Source organism: Lichenostomus cassidix, unplaced genomic scaffold (assembly GCF_008360975.1).
Source record: "Lichenostomus cassidix isolate B80296 unplaced genomic scaffold, HeHo_3.0 HiC_scaffold_739, whole genome shotgun sequence".
Taxonomy (NCBI): Eukaryota; Metazoa; Chordata; class Aves; order Passeriformes; family Meliphagidae; genus Lichenostomus; species Lichenostomus cassidix.
This window is the reverse complement of record NW_028148027.1, coordinates 15018-32475: the sequence shown is the minus strand read 5'-3', so window position 1 is coordinate 32475 and position 17458 is coordinate 15018. Positions and strand designations below refer to the sequence as shown.

The 17458-nt window shown below is 60.4% G+C and overlaps 2 protein-coding genes across 5 annotated transcripts in view; both read right to left on the bottom strand.

The window, feature by feature from the left end:
- Nucleotides 1-1240: 1240 nt before the first annotated feature.
- Nucleotides 1241-17458, bottom strand: part of LOC146420279 (Fc receptor-like A) — a 30061-nt gene continuing 13843 nt past the window's right edge. Inside the window, exons 6-7 of one of the 2 annotated variants that reach the window (XM_085048431.1) lie at nucleotides 2161-2182; nucleotides 1241-1571 (exon numbers count right to left, since the gene is read on the bottom strand). The gene's annotated coding sequence lies outside the window, so the exon portion shown is untranslated. The remainder of the gene's footprint in view (nucleotides 1572-2160; nucleotides 2183-17458) is intronic. The other variant, XM_085048432.1, reaches the window with a different exon arrangement.
- LOC146420280 (low affinity immunoglobulin gamma Fc region receptor III-like) lies at nucleotides 8558-16099 on the bottom strand. 3 transcript variants are annotated; one of them, XM_085048439.1, is made up of 6 exons: nucleotides 16021-16099; nucleotides 15407-15427; nucleotides 15087-15317; nucleotides 14715-14978; nucleotides 12968-13264; nucleotides 12747-12884 (listed from the first exon to the last, which is right to left on the bottom strand). In XM_085048439.1, the coding sequence occupies exons 1-6, from the start codon at nucleotides 16067-16069 to the stop codon at nucleotides 12793-12795; spliced, it is 954 nt and encodes a 317-aa protein (XP_084904565.1). In that variant the 5' UTR covers nucleotides 16070-16099; the 3' UTR covers nucleotides 12747-12792. The 3 variants fall into 3 exon arrangements, 1 of the variants encoding a protein (XP_084904565.1); XR_014849217.1 differs by lacking the exons at nucleotides 12747-12884; nucleotides 12968-13264; nucleotides 16021-16099 and adding an exon at nucleotides 8558-8625 and having other exon boundaries at nucleotides 14279-14978; nucleotides 15407-15865; XR_014849218.1 differs by lacking the exons at nucleotides 12747-12884; nucleotides 12968-13264; nucleotides 16021-16099 and adding an exon at nucleotides 8580-8625 and having other exon boundaries at nucleotides 14286-14978; nucleotides 15407-15865.

Sequence of the window (17458 nt, the reverse complement as noted above, 5' to 3'; positions counted from 1 at the left end):
CAGCTGCCTAGCCTGGCTGTCTTCCTGCCAGTGTTGTGGCAGTTTTTGCTACACTTTCACTCGACACCCTGCATCTGCCCCAACCCCTGCGGCTCTTGCCAGGGCTTCAGAGTTTTGTCCACACTTTGTTTGCCACCCTGGGTGTGCTCGGCTCTGCTGTTCCAGCCCACTGCTCTGAGGTTCCTGCTACAGTCCAGCTCACCACCCGCAGTGGCACTCAGACCAGCTGCTCCCCGTGAGTTTCGCAAAGGAAGCCATTGTCTCTCATTCTCTGTCACCTGAGCCGCCATTGCCAGGTGGAGAGGCGGCTGAGCTCGCGCCACAGCGCCCCCTGCAGCCGCGGGGGAATCATTGCACCTGCCCTGCCCAGCTGGGAGCCAACAGCGCCCCTGCTGGCTGTGACTGTAACTGCACCGAAGGGGAAAGTACTTGATGACCAACAGAAGGCTGTTGTTTGGTTTCTGGTTTTCTTTGTTATTGCTGCCATTGTTGTTGTTTCTTTGCCTTGTTTTATATATTCTAATAAAAAACTCTTATCCTTTTCATATATCTTTGCCTGAAAGCCCCATAATTTCAAAGTTATAGTAATTTGGAGGGAAGGGGGTCATATTTTCCATCCCAGAAGGGTTCCCACCTTGCTTGGTAAACACCTGTCTTTTTAACCAAGGTATCTCCTGCATCTCCCGTGCAGAATCCAAAATTCACCATCTGCAGGCAATGAATGGCCACCCCTAATTACAGGGTTTTGCCCTGAGCTTCCACTTTTCTACTGAGCCTCTTGTACCTCCAACTGAAGAGGGAGGTGCAGCAGCCCCTGGTTTTTTGGGGAAGCCTGAAATTGGAGAATCCCATTCCTAAAGCAAGACAGAGCAGAAGAAATAAAAACCATTTCTCCCAGGATGACAAAAATTTGTATTTTGGTCCCAATAACAGGGCAACGGGTCCTGTGCCCCCCTGGCACTGGGAGGGAGAATGGGCAGCACTGGACACACTGTGCAGTCCCACATGGGGTCCCCCCTACTCGTCATCAGCTCCCCATTTAGGTTGGGCACCCATGGGGGCAAAACACAGGGGTGGGTGGCCACAGATGGGGAGCCCCAGTGACCCCCAGTGCCCCCACTCCCCCCAGTTTAATGGCACATTCTTGTAGATGTCACTGAATCCTCACAGTCACTTGTGGGATTGCAGCAGCTCCGTGTTGGTCACTTGTGGTTCCCAAAGGAAGGAACCCATCTGGGAGTCCTGCAAGAGACACTGGCCGGGGAGACCCAGGCAGGGGGTGGCACCTGTGGGTGACATGTCCCTGGTCCCTCCCCTGTACTCACCCTCTGACTGCTCGATATTCACCACCTCCCCCTGCTTTGGGGGGGCCAGGGGCTCCAGGAGGGCCCTGCAGGGATAAAGGGGTTTGGGGTGGTGTTGTGGTTTAAAGGATGTTATAGCAGATCTTACCGGAGAGCGTCTCTGCCCAGCCCAGGTCAGTGCCTCAGTGCACCAAGCTCTCCCTCCGAGGGCTGCTCACTGCACATTACCCGGCCGGGGAGCCGTAAGGCTAGCTCTGGTTTTGTCTGCTGTTCCACAACCGGCGGTGGTAAAGGAGTTGAGGAGGGTCTACACATGGTGTCCATTGTTTATTCGCATCATGCCCCAGAGGCCAAAGCTCTCCCAGAGGCAGAGATGTTTATGGGCAAAGATCGCACATGCACAGACCCATGTGCACAGACATCCACATGCATGGACCACATGTGCATAGAAAACAATATGGCGGAGGGTGAGGAATTTTCTAGGGAAACAGAGGGGGCAGGGAAAGTACATAGCCAATGATCTCTGGGCACAGGGGCAGTACATGGGTGGAGTTAGGGTACAGGAACAACTAGGGAAAACCCAAGAGAGTGGCCAGGACCTGGCCAGAGTTAGCATACAGGAACCAATAGGAAAAACCTGAGGGAGTGGCCAGGACCACATGGGGTGGGGAAAGCAGGACAATAGGTGAAGAGTAAACACATTAAGGAAGAAATGGGTGGGGAAACCTGCAGCTATTATCGAAACATTTCCCCATTTTTTACCAAATGAATGAGGGAAGAGCTTTTCCCAAAAACCCTCAGGGCGGCAGTCTGGGGAAGGGGGAAAGGGGAGTCATGGCCAGAGCCCCCAATTCACCTGTCCTGGGATTTCCTGGCGGCTGCAAGGAAAAGGGGGCTAGGTGTGATCTTGGGATCCTCAGGGCATCTGTTCCCCCCTGAGCTCTCACTGTGCCCCAGATTCCCTCCAGGATCCCCAAGCACCACCAAAGCCTCCATAACTGCAAGCTTGGCATGCAGGGGGACTCCCCAGGAACCCTGAAGAACCCCCAAAATCCCTGCACGGTCCTACAAACAGCTCCCCAAAGACCCCAGGAGCTCCCAGTGCCACCCAAGTATTCATCAAGGCCTATCTGGAATGGACAAGGACCCGCCCAAATCCCCCAAGCTCGCCAGGACCTCGAGCTTAGGTCACTGGGGGCTCAGCCCCACCCAGCTAGGGGCTTTGATCACTGGCCCATTGGCCCCCAAAACTGGGGACTTCCCATTGCCCTTCAGGACCCCTGTCCCACTCACACACCCGGGCTGTGCCACCAATGACAGCCTCCAATGACAGCCAGGAGCAGCACCAGGAACAGGAGGGTCCTGCCGACATTCACAGCCACTGCTAGAGACAGAGGGGATACATGACACAATGGGGTCACCTGTCACCCAAGGGGTCCTGCTCACACCAGAAACCCCATGTGACCTCACTTGTGCCCAAGTGTCTCTCTGCTGTCACCTCCAGGGCCAGCTCTGGTCTGAGCGCCCGGAACACACGGTGCTCATCCAGCTGGTTGGTGGACATGCACTGGTAGGTGCCTGTATGTCCCACATCAATGTCCCCAAGGTCCAGGAGGGGACCTTGGGCCACCTCCTTCCCGTTGTACAGCCAGGTGAAGGTGACAGGTGCTGAGCCCACCTGCACCGAGCAGCACAGCGTCATGGGGTCACCTGCGCGCACCTGGAGTGCCGGGGGGCCAGGGGTGATGGTGGCATTGGCCACGGGCACTGCGGGGATAGAGACGGGGCTGAGGGTGGGGGTGGGGATGGAACATGTCGTGGGGGAGGGGATGGGTGTGGGATGGGTGGAATTGGGGATGCCGTGTTTGGGGTCACCCCAAGCCCAAGGGTCCCGCTCACCCAAGACAGTGACATTCAGTGCAGAGCTATCAGCCACACTATCTCTGGGGCTATTTCGGCACTGGTAGTGATCGCTGTCCTTGTCCCCAACATGGCTCAGCTCCAGGCGGGGACCAGTGCGCAGCGGTGCTGGGAGAAGGACAGGGGACCTGTCCCTTTGGCCACTGCACAGCTCAACACTAGGCAGTCACTCAGTGCCACCTCTCCCCAAGGGGTCTGCACCAACAGGGACACCCCAGAGAGTGTGACCCCTGTGGGGGGACACGGGTGGGATGGGGAACACAGGGAGTGGAAGGAAGTGGAGGGAGATTGGAGAAGAGTGGAGGCGACCCCAGTGAGGGAGAAAGGGACCCACGAAGAGGTACATGGACCCGATGACTATGGAGAGACAGCAGTGAGTGACTGGGGGGAGAGGTGTAAATAGGCAGATTGGAAAGGAAGTGCAGAGAATGGTGTGAAAACATGGGAAGGGATGAGGGTTATTGGTGAGACATGGGGACACAGAGACATTGATATGGGACCCGGGGAGGCTGTGGGGGTTGCCGTGCCCATCCCCGCACTCACTGCGCACAGTGACGCGGAGCCGGGCGCTGCTCTTCCGCACAGCCCCCCCCTCCGAGCGCACCTCGCAGCTGTAACTGCCCGAGTGGGAGACTCCCACAGTGGGCAGCAGGAGCTGTGAGGACTCCTGCGGGCCACCCAGCAACTGCCCGTCCCGGTAGAAGAGGTGCAGGAGGGGGGCTCGGGGCCGCAGGGGGCTGGGAGTGCTGAGGCAGCTGAGATTCAGGGGGGATCCCTCGTTGGGCTCAGGGGGACCCTCCAGCTCCAGCACCGGCACCAGGAAGAGCTCTGGGGAGGAGATGGGAGTGGAGATGATGGTCCCAAGTGTGCTGGGGCCAGGCTGTAGGGGTGCCGAGCTGTGGCGCTGTCGGGGTTTCGGGGTGCTCACCGTGCACCGTCACTGTCACCGGCTTCGACTGCTCTGACACTGGTGACGTGATGCTCACCAAGCTTCTGCAGAGGTAGTGACCACTGTGGTGCAGCTGCAGGGGGGACAGGGACAGCTCAGTCCCATGGATAGACATCCCTACTTCCTCTTCCTCACGGTAGAAGAACACCGAGGTGACAGGGGAGTTCTCCCTGACCCAGCAGTGCAGTGTCACCATGTCCCCCCTCAGTAGGGGCTGCACTGGCACCTGGAGCACCGGCCAGTCTGGGGACAAGTGGGGACACATCACACCGCGATGTCCCGATGGCACCGGGAAGCCCTTACTGTGTCACCTCCAACACCCCAGGGGTCCCCAATTCCAGCAGGGAACTCCCTTCACCCTGGGCTGCTCTGGGATGTCCCCATGTGCAGGAGACGGGCTCTGGTCACACCAGGGAGGTGACCCAGGAAGCAGAGCTCACCCAGAGCCCTCGGGGTCCCCGCAGGTGCCAGGCTGGGGACACAAATCCTCCTCACCGTTTCAGACGCTCACGGAGGGGCTGATCCCAGTGTGAGATGTGTAACATCTGTAGGTGCCACTCTTGGGGACAACCAACTGGTCAGCTGCATTCTGCCACCAGAGATGCCAATCCTTGTACCAGGTGGTGTCACCAGATGTCCCCGAGCCTGGCAGGTCAGTGTCACTCTGTCCCACAACACTGCTGGTGTCCAGGAGGGTTCCACGAGGAGCTGGGTGGTCTGAGCACCTGTGGGTGACAGGGGACACCAGCCTGCCAAGGCCAGCTCAGAGCTGGGGACAGCGGGATGGGGACATGCCATCTGCCTGAGGACTCACCAGCAAGGCTGAGGGTCTGGGCTGGAAGGGAGAGGGCTGGGTGAGGGTGGCACCACGGGGACAGTGGCACCCGGGAGGTGTAGTGTGGCATTGTCCCCAAATTGTCCAGGTGAGGACAGAGTGACATGGTGTCGGAGTTTAGGGAAGGCCTGGAATTTTTCTCCATCACTGTTACGAAGCAACAAATAGTTGGGTGTTTAGAGCCATCAAGTCTTTTGAAAAAGACAAATGGTTTGCTTGGGCAGGGCAGGGTAAGCGAAGACCCGGCCCTTGGAATGCTCTCTCTCGTGGTTCAGAAGCTGAGAGGAGAGGCAGCTCTTTTCTTTTTGGCTGCGACCAGAGGAAATCCAACTGTGCCCTGTTTTTTTCTTCTCCCGGCTGAGTGATCTTTGATTCAACCTTTTTTTCCCACTGGGAAGTGCATGTTTCCCCAGGGCCGCGTTATCTCGCAGCAGCTGCCGGGAGAGTCCGGCTGCCTCTGCCGCCTGCCCCCGCCCTCTGCCGCACGAGACCGCTGCGTCTGCTGTGACTGCAGAAATCCTTGCTACCTCACTAGCTAGCCGGGAGAGAGCCAGCCCCTACCCTCTGCCGCCCTGCTTTTTGCTGCTCCGTGCTTCCCTGCCTGTTTTTTCAGCCTGCCCACCATTACCAGCTGCGTGAGGCTGACCTGACCCTACGCCACAGCGCCACCTGCAGCCCCTCGGGAGTCATCGCACCTGCCCTGCCCAGCCGGGAGCTCAACAGCGCCCCTGCTGCTTGCAACTGTGATTACACCACACGGGAAAAGGCTCGGCAGCTCACAAGTCATCTGCTATTGGTTTCTGGTTCTAGTTGTGGTTGCTATTATTGTTATTGCTTGTTTATAGATACTAGTAAAGAACTGATATTCCTTTTCCCATACCTTTGCCTGAATGCCCTTGATTTTCAAAATTAAAATAATTCGGACGGAGAGGAGAATCACATTCTCTGTCCTAAGGGAGGGTTCAACCTCTCTTGGCAGACACCTGTCTTTCAAACCAAGACACATGGATGTCTCAGGGACGGGGACACCACCATCACCCCCTGCTCAGGCAGGACATGGGGACACTGTGGACACTCCAGACATGAGGACGCCACGGCCACGCTGTGCTGGCACAGGTCACCCCCCACCAGCCCCACAGCACCTGTCCCCATATCCCATCCCGATGGTCCTTGTCCCCTTGTTCCCTTGTCCCTGTGCCTGTCCCCACAGCTGCCCCAGCCCCATCGTGCCTCCCCACTCCCCCATTGCTGTCCCCACCTTTCTGTCCCCTCTCTCCTGTCCCCACTGCCAGCCCACTACCCCAGTCACCCAGCCCGCGACCCCCCGAGGGGGGCTGGGTTGGGATTAGGGAGGGGAGGACTCAATCCCTGAGCACCATCAAGGGCAAAACGGACTTGTTTTGGGGCAAATAATTGCATTTATTATCCATCAAAACAAAAATGAGAAGTAAAATAAACCCGAAAAACTCCTTTCCCCACCCATCCCTCCTGAGTTGGGGGCTTCTCCAGGGCTGCGGGGTGTCCCTCGTGTCCCCCGGTGTGTCCCTCGTGTCCCTCGGGGTGTCCCCAGCACCCCCCGCCAGCTCCGGCCATTTCGGGTCACGCTGCGCTGGTCCCGCGCAGGTTTTCCCAAATCCGTGGGGCCCAGAGGGACAGAGGGGTGGTGGCCACGGGGGGGAGGGGACAGGGCCAGCTGCCGGCAGTTCCTGGTGGCCACGGGCGGGGAGGGGACAGGGCCAGCTGCCGGCAGTTCCTGGTGGCCATGGGGATGGGACAGGGCCAGCTGCCGGCAGATGGGAAGAGGATGGGAAAGCCTCTGGGGTTACTGGGAGCACTGGGAGGGGAAAGAGACCCCACATGGGACCTCCACACCGGTGGCCACCCCCTGTGTCCCACAGGAGCCAGGGGAGGGGACACACACGAGGGGTGCCCAGGGGAGGGGATCTCCAGTGCCCCCAGTGTCCACAGTGCCTCCAGTGTCCCCAGTGTCACAGTGCATTGTCGTAGATGTCACCGGAGTCCTGCTGTCGCCCGTGGGGTCCCGGCAGCTCTGCATAGGTCACCTGGGGGGATGTGGCACGGGGGGCCCTGCGAGAGGCAGTGATTGGGGCGGATGACACCCGTGGGTGACATGTCCCTGTCCCTGTCCCTGTCCCTGTCCCTGTCCCTGTCCCTGTCCCTGTCCCCAACACCCGTACTCACCCTCTGCCCTCGCGGTGCTCACGACCTGGGTGTAAAGCACCTCCCTATCCTCCGGGGGGGCCGAGGGGACCCTGTGGGGATAAAGGGGTGGCTGTGGCTGTGGCGTTGTGGGGGTGGTGATAAAAGGGGGTCAGGACTGCAGCCCCCCACTCACCTGTCCTGTGGCTTCCTGGTGGCTGCAAAAGAAAGAGGAGTGGGGTTGACAATGAGGTCCCTGGGGCCACTGAAACCTTCCAGGACCCTTGATTGCCCCCGGGACTCCTAAGCATCCCTGATGACCGCCAAAACCCCTGAACCACCCCAAAGCTCAAGATCCCCTGAGCGCCCAGAGCTCCCAAATATGGCAGAAAGGGGAGCCCTCCCAATTCCCGCAGGACCCCAGAAAAAAAACCAAAATCCCAACACCACCTCAAACCCCACAGGAGCTTAGCTAAGGTCACTGGGGGCTCAGCTCCACCCAAGGAAGAGGCAGTGGGTGCTGCACATCGCTCTCCCAGTCTGGGGGGCTTCCCAACCCTGACCATCCTCCAGTGTCACCCACCCATGCGGTGCCACCAGCGCCAGCCCAGGACGGCAGCCAGGAGCACAACCAGGAGCAACAGGGAACTACCAACCCCTGCAGCCACTGCTGGGGACAGAGAAGGGCACATTGAGGTCACAAAGAACCTCAAAGGTCCTGCACTCCCCGTGACCCTGTGTGACCCCCACCTGTGACACCTGTGCCCCAGTGTCCCCACGGTGTCACCTCCAGGGCCAGCTCTGGGCTGAGTACCCAGAACACACGGTGCTCATCCAGCTGGTTGGTGGCCACGCACTGGTAGGTGCCAGAATGTCCCACATCGACGTCCCCAAGCTCCAGGAGGGGACCCTGGGCCACCTCGTGCCCATTGTGCAGCCAGGTGAAGGTGACAGGTGCTGAGCCCACCTGCACCGAGCAGCGCAGGGTCACGGGGTCACCTGTGTGCACCTGGAGTGCCGGGGGGCCAGGGGTGATGGTGGCATTGGCCACGGGCACTGCGGGGACAGAGACGGGGCTGAGGGTGGGGGAGGGGCTGGCAACAGGTTTGGCTGGAGATGGAGGGAAATGAGGGCGGGATGGGGGATGCCGTGTTTTGGGTCACCCCCAGCCCAAGGGTCCTGGTCACCCAGGACAGTGACAATCAATGGGTCACTTTCAACCGTGCTGTCCCCGTCGCTGATCCGGCACTGGTAGTGGCCACTATCATTGTCCCCAACATGGCTCAGCTCCAGGCGGGGCCAATGCCCAGCGGTGTCTCCGAGCCCTCCCGGTGCCAGGAGAAGGACAGGGGACCTGTTCCCGTGGCCACCGTGCAGCTCAGCACCAGGCTGTCACCCAGTGCTACCTGTCCCCCGGGGGGGCTGTTCTGACAGGGACACCCCTGATACTGGGATCCCTGTGGGGGGACATGGGTGTGATGGGGACATGAGGAGGGGAGGGAGGAGATGTAGGAGAGGGTGGAGGAGACCTGAGTGGGTGAGAAAGGGAGTGGTGGGAGATTCAGGGATGGGAGACATGGAAAGGGATATAGGGGACCCCAGAGAGGGGTGGAGGGATGCAGACAGGGGTGGTGCAACCTGGGGACAGTGGGGGGACCTCCAGTCGGACTGGGTGTCCCCAGTTGTGTCTGGGCGACCCGGAAGGCTTTCGGGGAAGGATGGAGGACCCCAGGAGGTGATGGGAGATGGCGACGGTGATCCCAAAGCCACTCGGGAGAGGCTGTGGGCCTAACAGGGTGGTGGCTGTGTGGTGCTCACCGTGCACTGTCACTGTCACTGTCACTGGCTTTGACTCTGACACCAGTGATGTTCCGAAGCTCACCCAGCCCTTGCAGCGATAGCTGCCACTGCGGTTCAGCTGCAGGGGGGACAGGGACAGTTCGGTCCCATGGACAGACCTTCCCAGTTCCTCCTCCTCACGGTAGAAGGACACCGAGGTGACAGGGCAGTTCTCCCAGCCCCAGCAGCGCAGTGTCACAGTGTCCCCCTCCAGCAGCGGCTGCGCTGGCACCTGCAGCACCAACGAGTCTGGGGATAAGTGGGGTCACATCACACCAGCATGTCCCAATGGATCCGGGACCCCCCACTCTGTCACCTCCAACACCCCAGGGGTCCCCAATTCCAGGAGGGAAGTCCTCTCACATTGGGATGCTCTGGGATGTCCCCATGTGCAGGACACAGGAACTGGTCACACCAGGGGGTGGTCCAGGAAGCAGAGCTCACCCAGAGCCCTCAGGGTCCCCGCAGGTGCCAGGCTGGGGACACAAACCTCCCTCACCGTCTGAGACCCTCAAGGAGGGTCTGTGCCCAGTGCCGGGTTTGTCACACACGTAGGTGCCACTCTTGGAGACAGTGAAGCTGGCAGGTACATTCAGCCACCAGCGCTGTCCATCCTTGTACCAGGTGGTGCCACTGGGTGTCCCCAAACCCTGGCAGGTCAGTGTCACTCTGTCCCACAGCACCGCTGGTGTCCAGGGGGGATCCACGAGGAGCTGGGTGGTCTGAGCACCTGCGGGTGACAGGGGACACCAGCCTGCCAGGACCAGTGTGTGGCTGGGGAGAACAGGGTGGGGACATGGCATCCCTTGAGGACTCACCAGTGAGGCTGAGGGTCTGGGCTGGAAGGGAGAAAGGACAGGGCTGGGTCAGGACAGCAACACCCAGGGCATGGGGTGTCCCCAAATTATCCCTGTGAGGGCACCAGAGTGGTACAGAGGTCTCAGGGATGGGGACACTGTGGCCACCCCAGGCTGATGCAGGACATGGGGACACAGGTCACTGCTACCAGGCCCCAAAGCTCTTGTCCCCACCACCCCATGTGCCTGTCCTCTTGTCCCTGTCCCTTCCATCCCTTGTCCCCTTGCCCTGTCCCACAGCTGCCCCAGTCTCATGCTGCCTGTCCCCACATTCCTGTCCCCACGTTCCTGTTCCACTTTTCCAGTTCCCCTGTTCCTGTCCCCACAGCCACTTCACAACCCAGTCACACCAGTCTCCCCCCCCAAGAACTGGCTCTGCAGGCACTGGGGACTTCAGAGATCCCACAGCCCCCCTATGCCCCCTCCCCACCGCTCTCTGCCTCACCAGGGCCATCCCTGGGCTGTCACCCCTGTGCCCAGGGCACTCACCCCACAGCAGCAGTGCCACCTTCCCAGCCATCCCGCTGTCCCCGGCCATCCAGGCTGGCTGTGACACACTGCCAGGGCCACCTGTCCCTGTTGGTGGCTCTTGGGCCAAACAGGAAGGAAACGAGGTCACATCTCTTACTCAGGCGTGTTTGACACCTGGTGGGGACAGGCTGGCCACAAGCTGGGGGCAGGATGGGGACATGGCGGGGACATGGCGGGGATATGGTGGGACAGGCTGGGGACATGGCAGGACACCGGATTCCCACGACTGGGGACACAAGGGGTGTGTAGAGCCAAAGATGGTGTTCCCAGTGGGATGGAGGTCCTGGGGGAATCAAGGTCCTGGGGGAAGGGAGGGTGCAGGGGATGGAATCAAGGGGAGGCGGCTCCTCGGCAATGGGGGTCCTGGGCCATGGAGACCCTGGGCAATGGCAGTTCCAGGCTGGGGGGACATAGGAAATGGGGTTCCCATGGTTGGGTTCCCAGGGCAATGGGGGTCCCAGGGATGGGCAGTGGCTGGGTGGGCATGTGGGTCACAGCTCCTGCACTGGGTGCCTCAGATGTTGGGGTGACTCAGGGCCCAGCACAGCCCCCTCTGGCTCCTCATGGCCTGGGGGTCACCCCAGGGGATTCCGAGGGTCTCTGGCTCTGTGCCCCCTCCCCCACCCAGGCGCTTTTTCCTCTCTTTATTTCCATTTCTTCCCTTTTTTCCCCTCAATTTCACACTGCCCGAATTCCTGTCTCAGCGATCTCAGGGAGCTCCTGAGCAGGGATCAGGTTTGGGTGACCCTAAGGAGGGGGCGAAGGGAGTTCAGGGAGGGTTGGGGGGCTGTGGGGGATGGGAGTGTCCAGCTGTGCCCCCAACACTCTCACTTTCCCTTTCCTGCAGCAGAAGGAAGAAAATTGAATTTATCAACCATCAAATCAGAGCTGAAAAATGAGAAGTGAAACACATCTTAAACACACATTCCCCTCTCAGGCACTTCTCCAACGTGGGTTTCCCATGGCCTCACAGCACCCTTCAGGCATTATTGTTACTGCTTGTTTATAGATTCTAGTAAAGAACTGTAATTCCTTTTCCCATACCTTTGCCTGAAATCCCTTGATTTTCAAAATTAAAATAATTCAGAGGGAGGAGAAATTACATTCTCTGTCCTAAGGGAGGGTTCAACCTCTCTTAGCAGACACCTGTCTTTCAAACTGAGACAGGGGGAAACTCCGGAACGCCCACAGTGCCTTGGTGACATCATAGTGTGGGGAAACACGGCAGAGGAGGGTTTGGAGACAGAGGAGAAGAGAATCCAGAGCCTCTGGAAGACTGCTTTGGCCATCAAAGCAATGAAGGTCCACCTGCCAGGTTCCTCCTGGTGGGGGAATCGTGCTGGGGGCAGTGGCTGGGGTTTGTTCCTTATCGGGGGCTTTCTCTGGAAATCATTCATTTTCTGACCCTTTTGATTCTGAACCTTGTTGCTGTTGCTGTTGTTTCTCTTCTGTCATTGCTGTTTGCAGGAAATTGTTCTTCTCTAAGCCCTTTGGCATCTCTGCCTTTTGTGCTTACACTGGGAGGGGAAGGGCAGCAGCCCCTGGTTTATAGGGGAAGCACACAGAGGTGTTGGTGCCCATGGGTGGGGATCTCCAGTGCCCCCAGTGTCACCCAGTGCTCCCAGTGTCCCCCCATGCCCCCCAGTGTCCTCCACTGTCACAGCACATTCTCATAGATGTCACTGGATTCCCGCCGTTGCCCATGGGATCTCGGCAGCTCTGCATAGGTCACCTGGGGGTCCTGGGGTGGGGTGACACTGGGGGACCCTGAAAGAGACACCAGTTTGGGGGGACCAAGGTAGGGAGTGACACCTGTGGGTGACGTGTCACCGTCACCTCCCACCCTGTACTCACTTCCCGTCTGCTTGGTGATCACAACATGGCTGTACAGCACCTCCTCCTCCTCTGGAGGGGCTGGGGGCTCTGGGGGGACCCTGCTGGGATAAGGGGGTGTGTGGGAGGAGATGGAGAATTGTGGGGCTGGGGGTAATAGGGGGGTCATGGCTGGAGCCCCCAACTCACATTTCCTGGTGCTTCCTGGAGGCTGCAAAGGAAAGATCAGGGGTGACTGTGGGGTCCCAGGGCCATGACCACACTCAGGAATCCTGAACCCTGACAGGACCCTCACTTCCCCCCGGGATCCCTGAGTATCCCTGAAGGGCCCCAGAATTCATGAACCCCCGCAGTGTCACCAACCAACTCAGGCTCAAAACACCAAAGCCCTCCAAACTCCTCCACGACCCCTGAAAGAATCCCCAGCAACCCTGAACGACCCTTCAGCATCTCCCCAAACCCTACAGGAGCCCAGCCAAGGTCACTGGGGGTCTCAGTCCCACCCCAAGTCAGGCTATAGACCCCCAAATCCTACGGCTACCAGGGACCCCCATGACCCCATTGTCACCCACCCAGGTGGTGACACCGGTGCCAGGCCACGATGACACCCAGGAGCAGAACCAGGAACAACAGGGAACCACTGACCCCTGCGGCCACTGCAGGAAAGAGATAGAGACACATTGGGTCACCTGTAACCTCAGGGGTCCTGAACCCCCAGAGTGACCCGATATGACCCCACCTGTGCCCCAGTGTCCCTGCAGTGTCACCTCCAGGGCCAGCTCTGGGCTGAGCGCCCAGAACACACGGTGCTCATCCAGCTGGTTGGTGGCCATGCACTGGTAGGTGCCAGAACGTCCCACATCGACATCCACAAGCTCCAGGAGGGGTCCCTGGGCCACCTCCTGCCCATCGTGCAGCCAGGTGAAGGTGACAGGTGCTGAGCCCACCTGCACCGAGCAGCGCAGGGTCACGGGGTCACCTGCGCGCACCTGGTGTGCCGGGGGGCCAGGAGTGATGGTGGCATTGGCCACGGGCACTGCGGGGACAGAGACGGGGCTGAGGGTGGGGGAGGGGCTGGAACATGGTGTGGGGGGAGGGGATGGGGGGGATGACAATATCATGGGTGGGATCTCCCCCAGCCCAAGGGTCTCACTCACCCAGGACGGTGACAATCAATGGGTCACTTTCAACTGTGCTGTCCCCATCGCTGACACGGCACTGGTAGTGGCCACTGTCCTTGTCCCCAACATGGCTCAGCTCCAGGCAGGGGCCAGTGCCCAGCAGTGCCCCTGAGCCCTCCCGGTGCCAGGAGAAGGACAGGGGACCTGTCCCTGCGGCCACCGCACAGCTCAGCACCAGGCTGTCACCCAGTACCACATGTCCATTGGGTGGCTGTGCTGACAAGGACACGCCTGATACTGGCATCCCTGTGAGAAGGGGACAGATGGGGACAGTGAGGGAGTGGGGACACCAGGGGAGAGCAGGGGACAGCAGGGGACAGGGAGGGATACAGGGACAGGGAGGGACACGGGGAGGGTCAGAGAGGGGTGGGAGGACCCCAGGGAGGGAGGAGGGGGCGCAGAAATGGGGGGGAGCCTGGGAAGGGACCCCAGTGAGGATGGGGGATTCTGGGCAGAGACACATGGAGAGGGATGGGGGAACTCCAGGGAGGAGTGTGGGGAACCAGACGGTGATGTGGGGACCTGGGGACCATGGGGGAACTCTGAGTGGGAGGGAGGGGACCCGGGGAGGTTGCCAGAGAGGGATAGGGGTACCCAGACAGGGGTGGGGGACCCGGGATGGGACCCGAGAAAGGATTGGGAAGGAAGGAACCAGGGAAGGGATGAAGGTCTCCAGGTGGGGCTGAGCGGACCCAAGGAGGATGTTGGGGAAGAATGGGGAGACCCGGGGAAGGAAGGGTGATCTGGGGAGAGACCTGTGAAGGGATGAGGGGAGCCAGGAAAGGTGTCAGGGAGGGCTGGGGGGACACGGGCAGAGCTGGGGTACCCGGGGAGGCTGTGGGGGTTGCCGTGCCCATCCCCGCACTCACTGCGCACCGTGACGCGGAGCCGGGCGCTGCTCTTCCGCACGGCCCCCCCCTCGGAGCGCACCTCGCAGCTGTAACTGCCCGAGTGGGAGACCCCCACGGCGGGCAGCAGGAGCTGCGGGGACCCCTGCGGGCCCCCCAGCAACTGCCCGTCCCGGTAGAAGAGGTGCAGGAGGGGGGCTCGGGGCCGCAGGGGGCTGGGGGTGCTGAGGCAGCTGAGATTCAGGGGGGACCCCTCGGTGGGCTCGGGGGACCCTCCAGCTCCAGCACCAGCACCGAGAAGAGCTCTGGGAAGGAGGTAGGGGAGGTTGGGACTGTGATTTGGCGTCTACCGATGAGAGGCTTTGGGAGTTTTGGGCTGTTCAGTATTGGGGTCGCAGGGCAGGTTGGGCTGGATGTGGGGTGTCAGGGTATCAGATGTGGCTGTGGGGCTGCTCACCATGCACTGTCACTGTCACCGGCTCTGACTTCTTCCACAGTGAATTCCCGATGCCCACCCAGCCCCCACACCGGTAGCGGCCACTGTGATGCAGCTGCAGGGGGGACAGGGACAGCTCGGTCCCATGGAGAGACTCTCTCAGCTCTTTGTCCTCATGGTAGAAGAGAACTCCAGTGACCGACATGTCCCTCCAGACCCGGCAGCGCAGTGTCACCGTGTCCCCCTCCAGCAGCACCCTCACTGGCACCTGCAGCACCAGCCAGTCTGTGGGACAGGGGGGTCCTGTCACACCAGGGGGCCCCAGGGGGCACTGAGGGGTGCAGGGCCACCCAGAGCCCTCAGGGGAAACACCATCCCCATCTTACCCCTCACCATTTAAGACTCTCACAGAGGGGCTGCGCCCAGTGCCAGGTCTGTCACATCTGTAGGTGCCAATCTCAGTGACAGTGAGGTGGTTGGATCCCTTCTGCCACCAACGACTCCCATCCTTGTACCAGGTGGTGGCACCGGGGCGCCCCAAGCCCTGACAGGTCAGTGTCACTTTGTCCCACAGCACCGCTGGCGTCCAGGGGGGCTCCACGAGGAGCTGGGTGGTCTGGGCACCTGCAGGTGACAGGGGACACCAGCCTGCCCGGGCCAGCCCAGAGCTGGGGAAAGCAGGGCAGGGACATGGCATCCTCCTGAGGACTCACCAGCGAGGCTGAGGGTCTGAGCTGGAAGGGAGAAGGGAGAGGGGCTGGGTGGGGGTGGCCCCATGGGGACAGCATCAGCAGGAGACAGGTTGTAGGGGCTGTCCCCACACTGGCCCTGCAGGGACAACCTGGTGGCACAGAGGTCTCGTGGATGGAGACATTTGGCCACCCTGGGCTGGGGCAGTACATCGGGACACTGTGGACACCCTGGCCATGGGGACACCACCATGCTGGCACAAGTTCCCCCAACAGCCCCACGTCCCCTGTCCCCACAGCCACATCCCCATGGCCCTGTGCCCAAGATTCCATTTTGATGGCACCTGTCTGCACGGCCCCTTGCTGAGCTTCCCCTTTTCCCTGTCCCCTGTACCCACAGCTGCCCCAGCCCCATGATGCCTCTCCTCACACCTCAGTCCTCCCATTTCTCTTTCCCCATTCCTGTCCCCACAGCCACCCCCCTTCCCCAGTCACACCAGTGTGCACCCCCACGGACTGGCTTTGCTGACACTCGGGACCTCAGGGGACCCCACAGCTCCCCTGTGCCCTCTCCCCACTGCTCTCTGCATCACCAGGACCCATCCCTGGGGCATCAGCCCTGTGCCCAGGGCACTCACCCCACAGTAGCAGTGCCACCTTCCTGGCCATCGCAGTGTCCCCAGCCATCTGGGCTGGCTGTCACACACTGCCGGGGCATCCGGTCCCCTTGCTGGTGGCTCTTGGGCCAAAGAGGAAGGAGGCGAGTTCACATCTTGTCCCACGTGTTGATGGCCCATGGTGGGGGCAGGGTGGTGACAGGCTGCGGGCTGGGTGAGGACATGGTGGGGACATGGTGGGACATGGGTTTCCCACGAATGGGAGACTCCAGGGTAGGGGAGAGCTAAAGATGGGTGTCCAGAGGAACAGGGGGGCACAGGAATGGGGTCCCTGGGGAATGGGAATGCTGTGGCAATGGGGCTCCTGAGGAAGGCGATACACAGGGGATGGGCATCCTGGGGTATCTCTGGGGTCCATGTGGGTGGGGGGAACCAGAGATGGGGGTCCCAGAGGAACATGGACCCCAGGGATTTGGGGTGATGTGATGTGGGCCCAGCTACGGGGTGTCTGGGAGGACTGTGGAGCTCATGGGATGGGATCAAGGGGAGGGCAATGCTGGGAAATGGAGGTTCTGGGAAATGGGCATGCAGAGATGGGGGTCACCAGGAGGGGAACCTAGGGAATGAGGTCCCATAGTTGGATTCCCAGGGGGTTGGGTGTCCCAGGGATGGGCAGTGTCTGGGTGGGCATGTGGGTCACAGCTCCTGCACTGGGTGCCTCCAATTTCGGGGTGACCCAGACAAAAGCACAGACCCTGATGGTGTTCGTGGTCTGAGAGGAACACCAGGGGGTTCCCATGGTGCTCTGGGTCTGTGCTTCCCACACCGGGACTTTTTCCTCTCGTTATTTCTATTTTTTTCTTATTTCCTCACTTTTGTAAACACATTCCCTCCCAGTTTGTGGATCAGCGATCCCAGGCAGCACCTGAGCAGGTAACAGGTTGGGAGCACCCAGGGGAGGAATGAAGGGAGTGTGGGGGCTGCAGGGAGGTTTGGGGGAGCTGTGGGGGATGGGGGTGTCCAGCTGTGTCCCCAACACTTTCAGTTTCTCTTTCCTGCAGCAGAAGGAAGAGGCTCTTTACACTAAGAGTCAGATGAGGGGGTGTTTCTGTCCTGGGGGGCACATCCAGGTGGATCCTGTCCCGTTGGGGTTGCTGTTCTGGGGGTGACATGTCCTGGGAGAATCCAGTCCAGGGGGTGACGCATCCTGGACGGGAGGATCCTGGTCTGGGGGAGGGCAGATCTGGAAATGTCCCTGCACTTCCCTGAGTCCTGCCTGTCCCAAAGGTGGCACAGCATTGGGACCTCTGTCAATCCAAGTGTGGGGCTCAGCCATGGCACAGCCCCACTGCACACGGATGGGCATTGGCCAACCCTGCTCTGGCCAGCCCCAGGGGCAGCCAGCACCTGAGGCTCCCACCTGCCCCCTTGGCCCCCTTTGATTCTCACAGCTTTAGAG

What these genes read in the sequence shown, in the direction of transcription:
- LOC146420280 (XM_085048439.1), bottom strand. Translation starts at nt 16,069, where the DNA reads ATGGCTGGGGACACTGCGATGGCCAGGAAGGTGGCACTGCTACTGTGG. An exon ending in TCAGACCCTCAGCCTCGCTG is followed by an intron (nt 15,318 to 15,406) that starts GTGAGTCCTCAG and finishes TGTCACCTGCAG; the next exon opens with GTGCCCAGACCACCCAGCTC. An exon ending in GGTGACAGTGACAGTGCATG is followed by an intron (nt 13,265 to 14,714) that starts GTGAGCAGCCCC and finishes CTGTCCCCGCAG; the next exon opens with TGCCCGTGGCCAATGCCACC.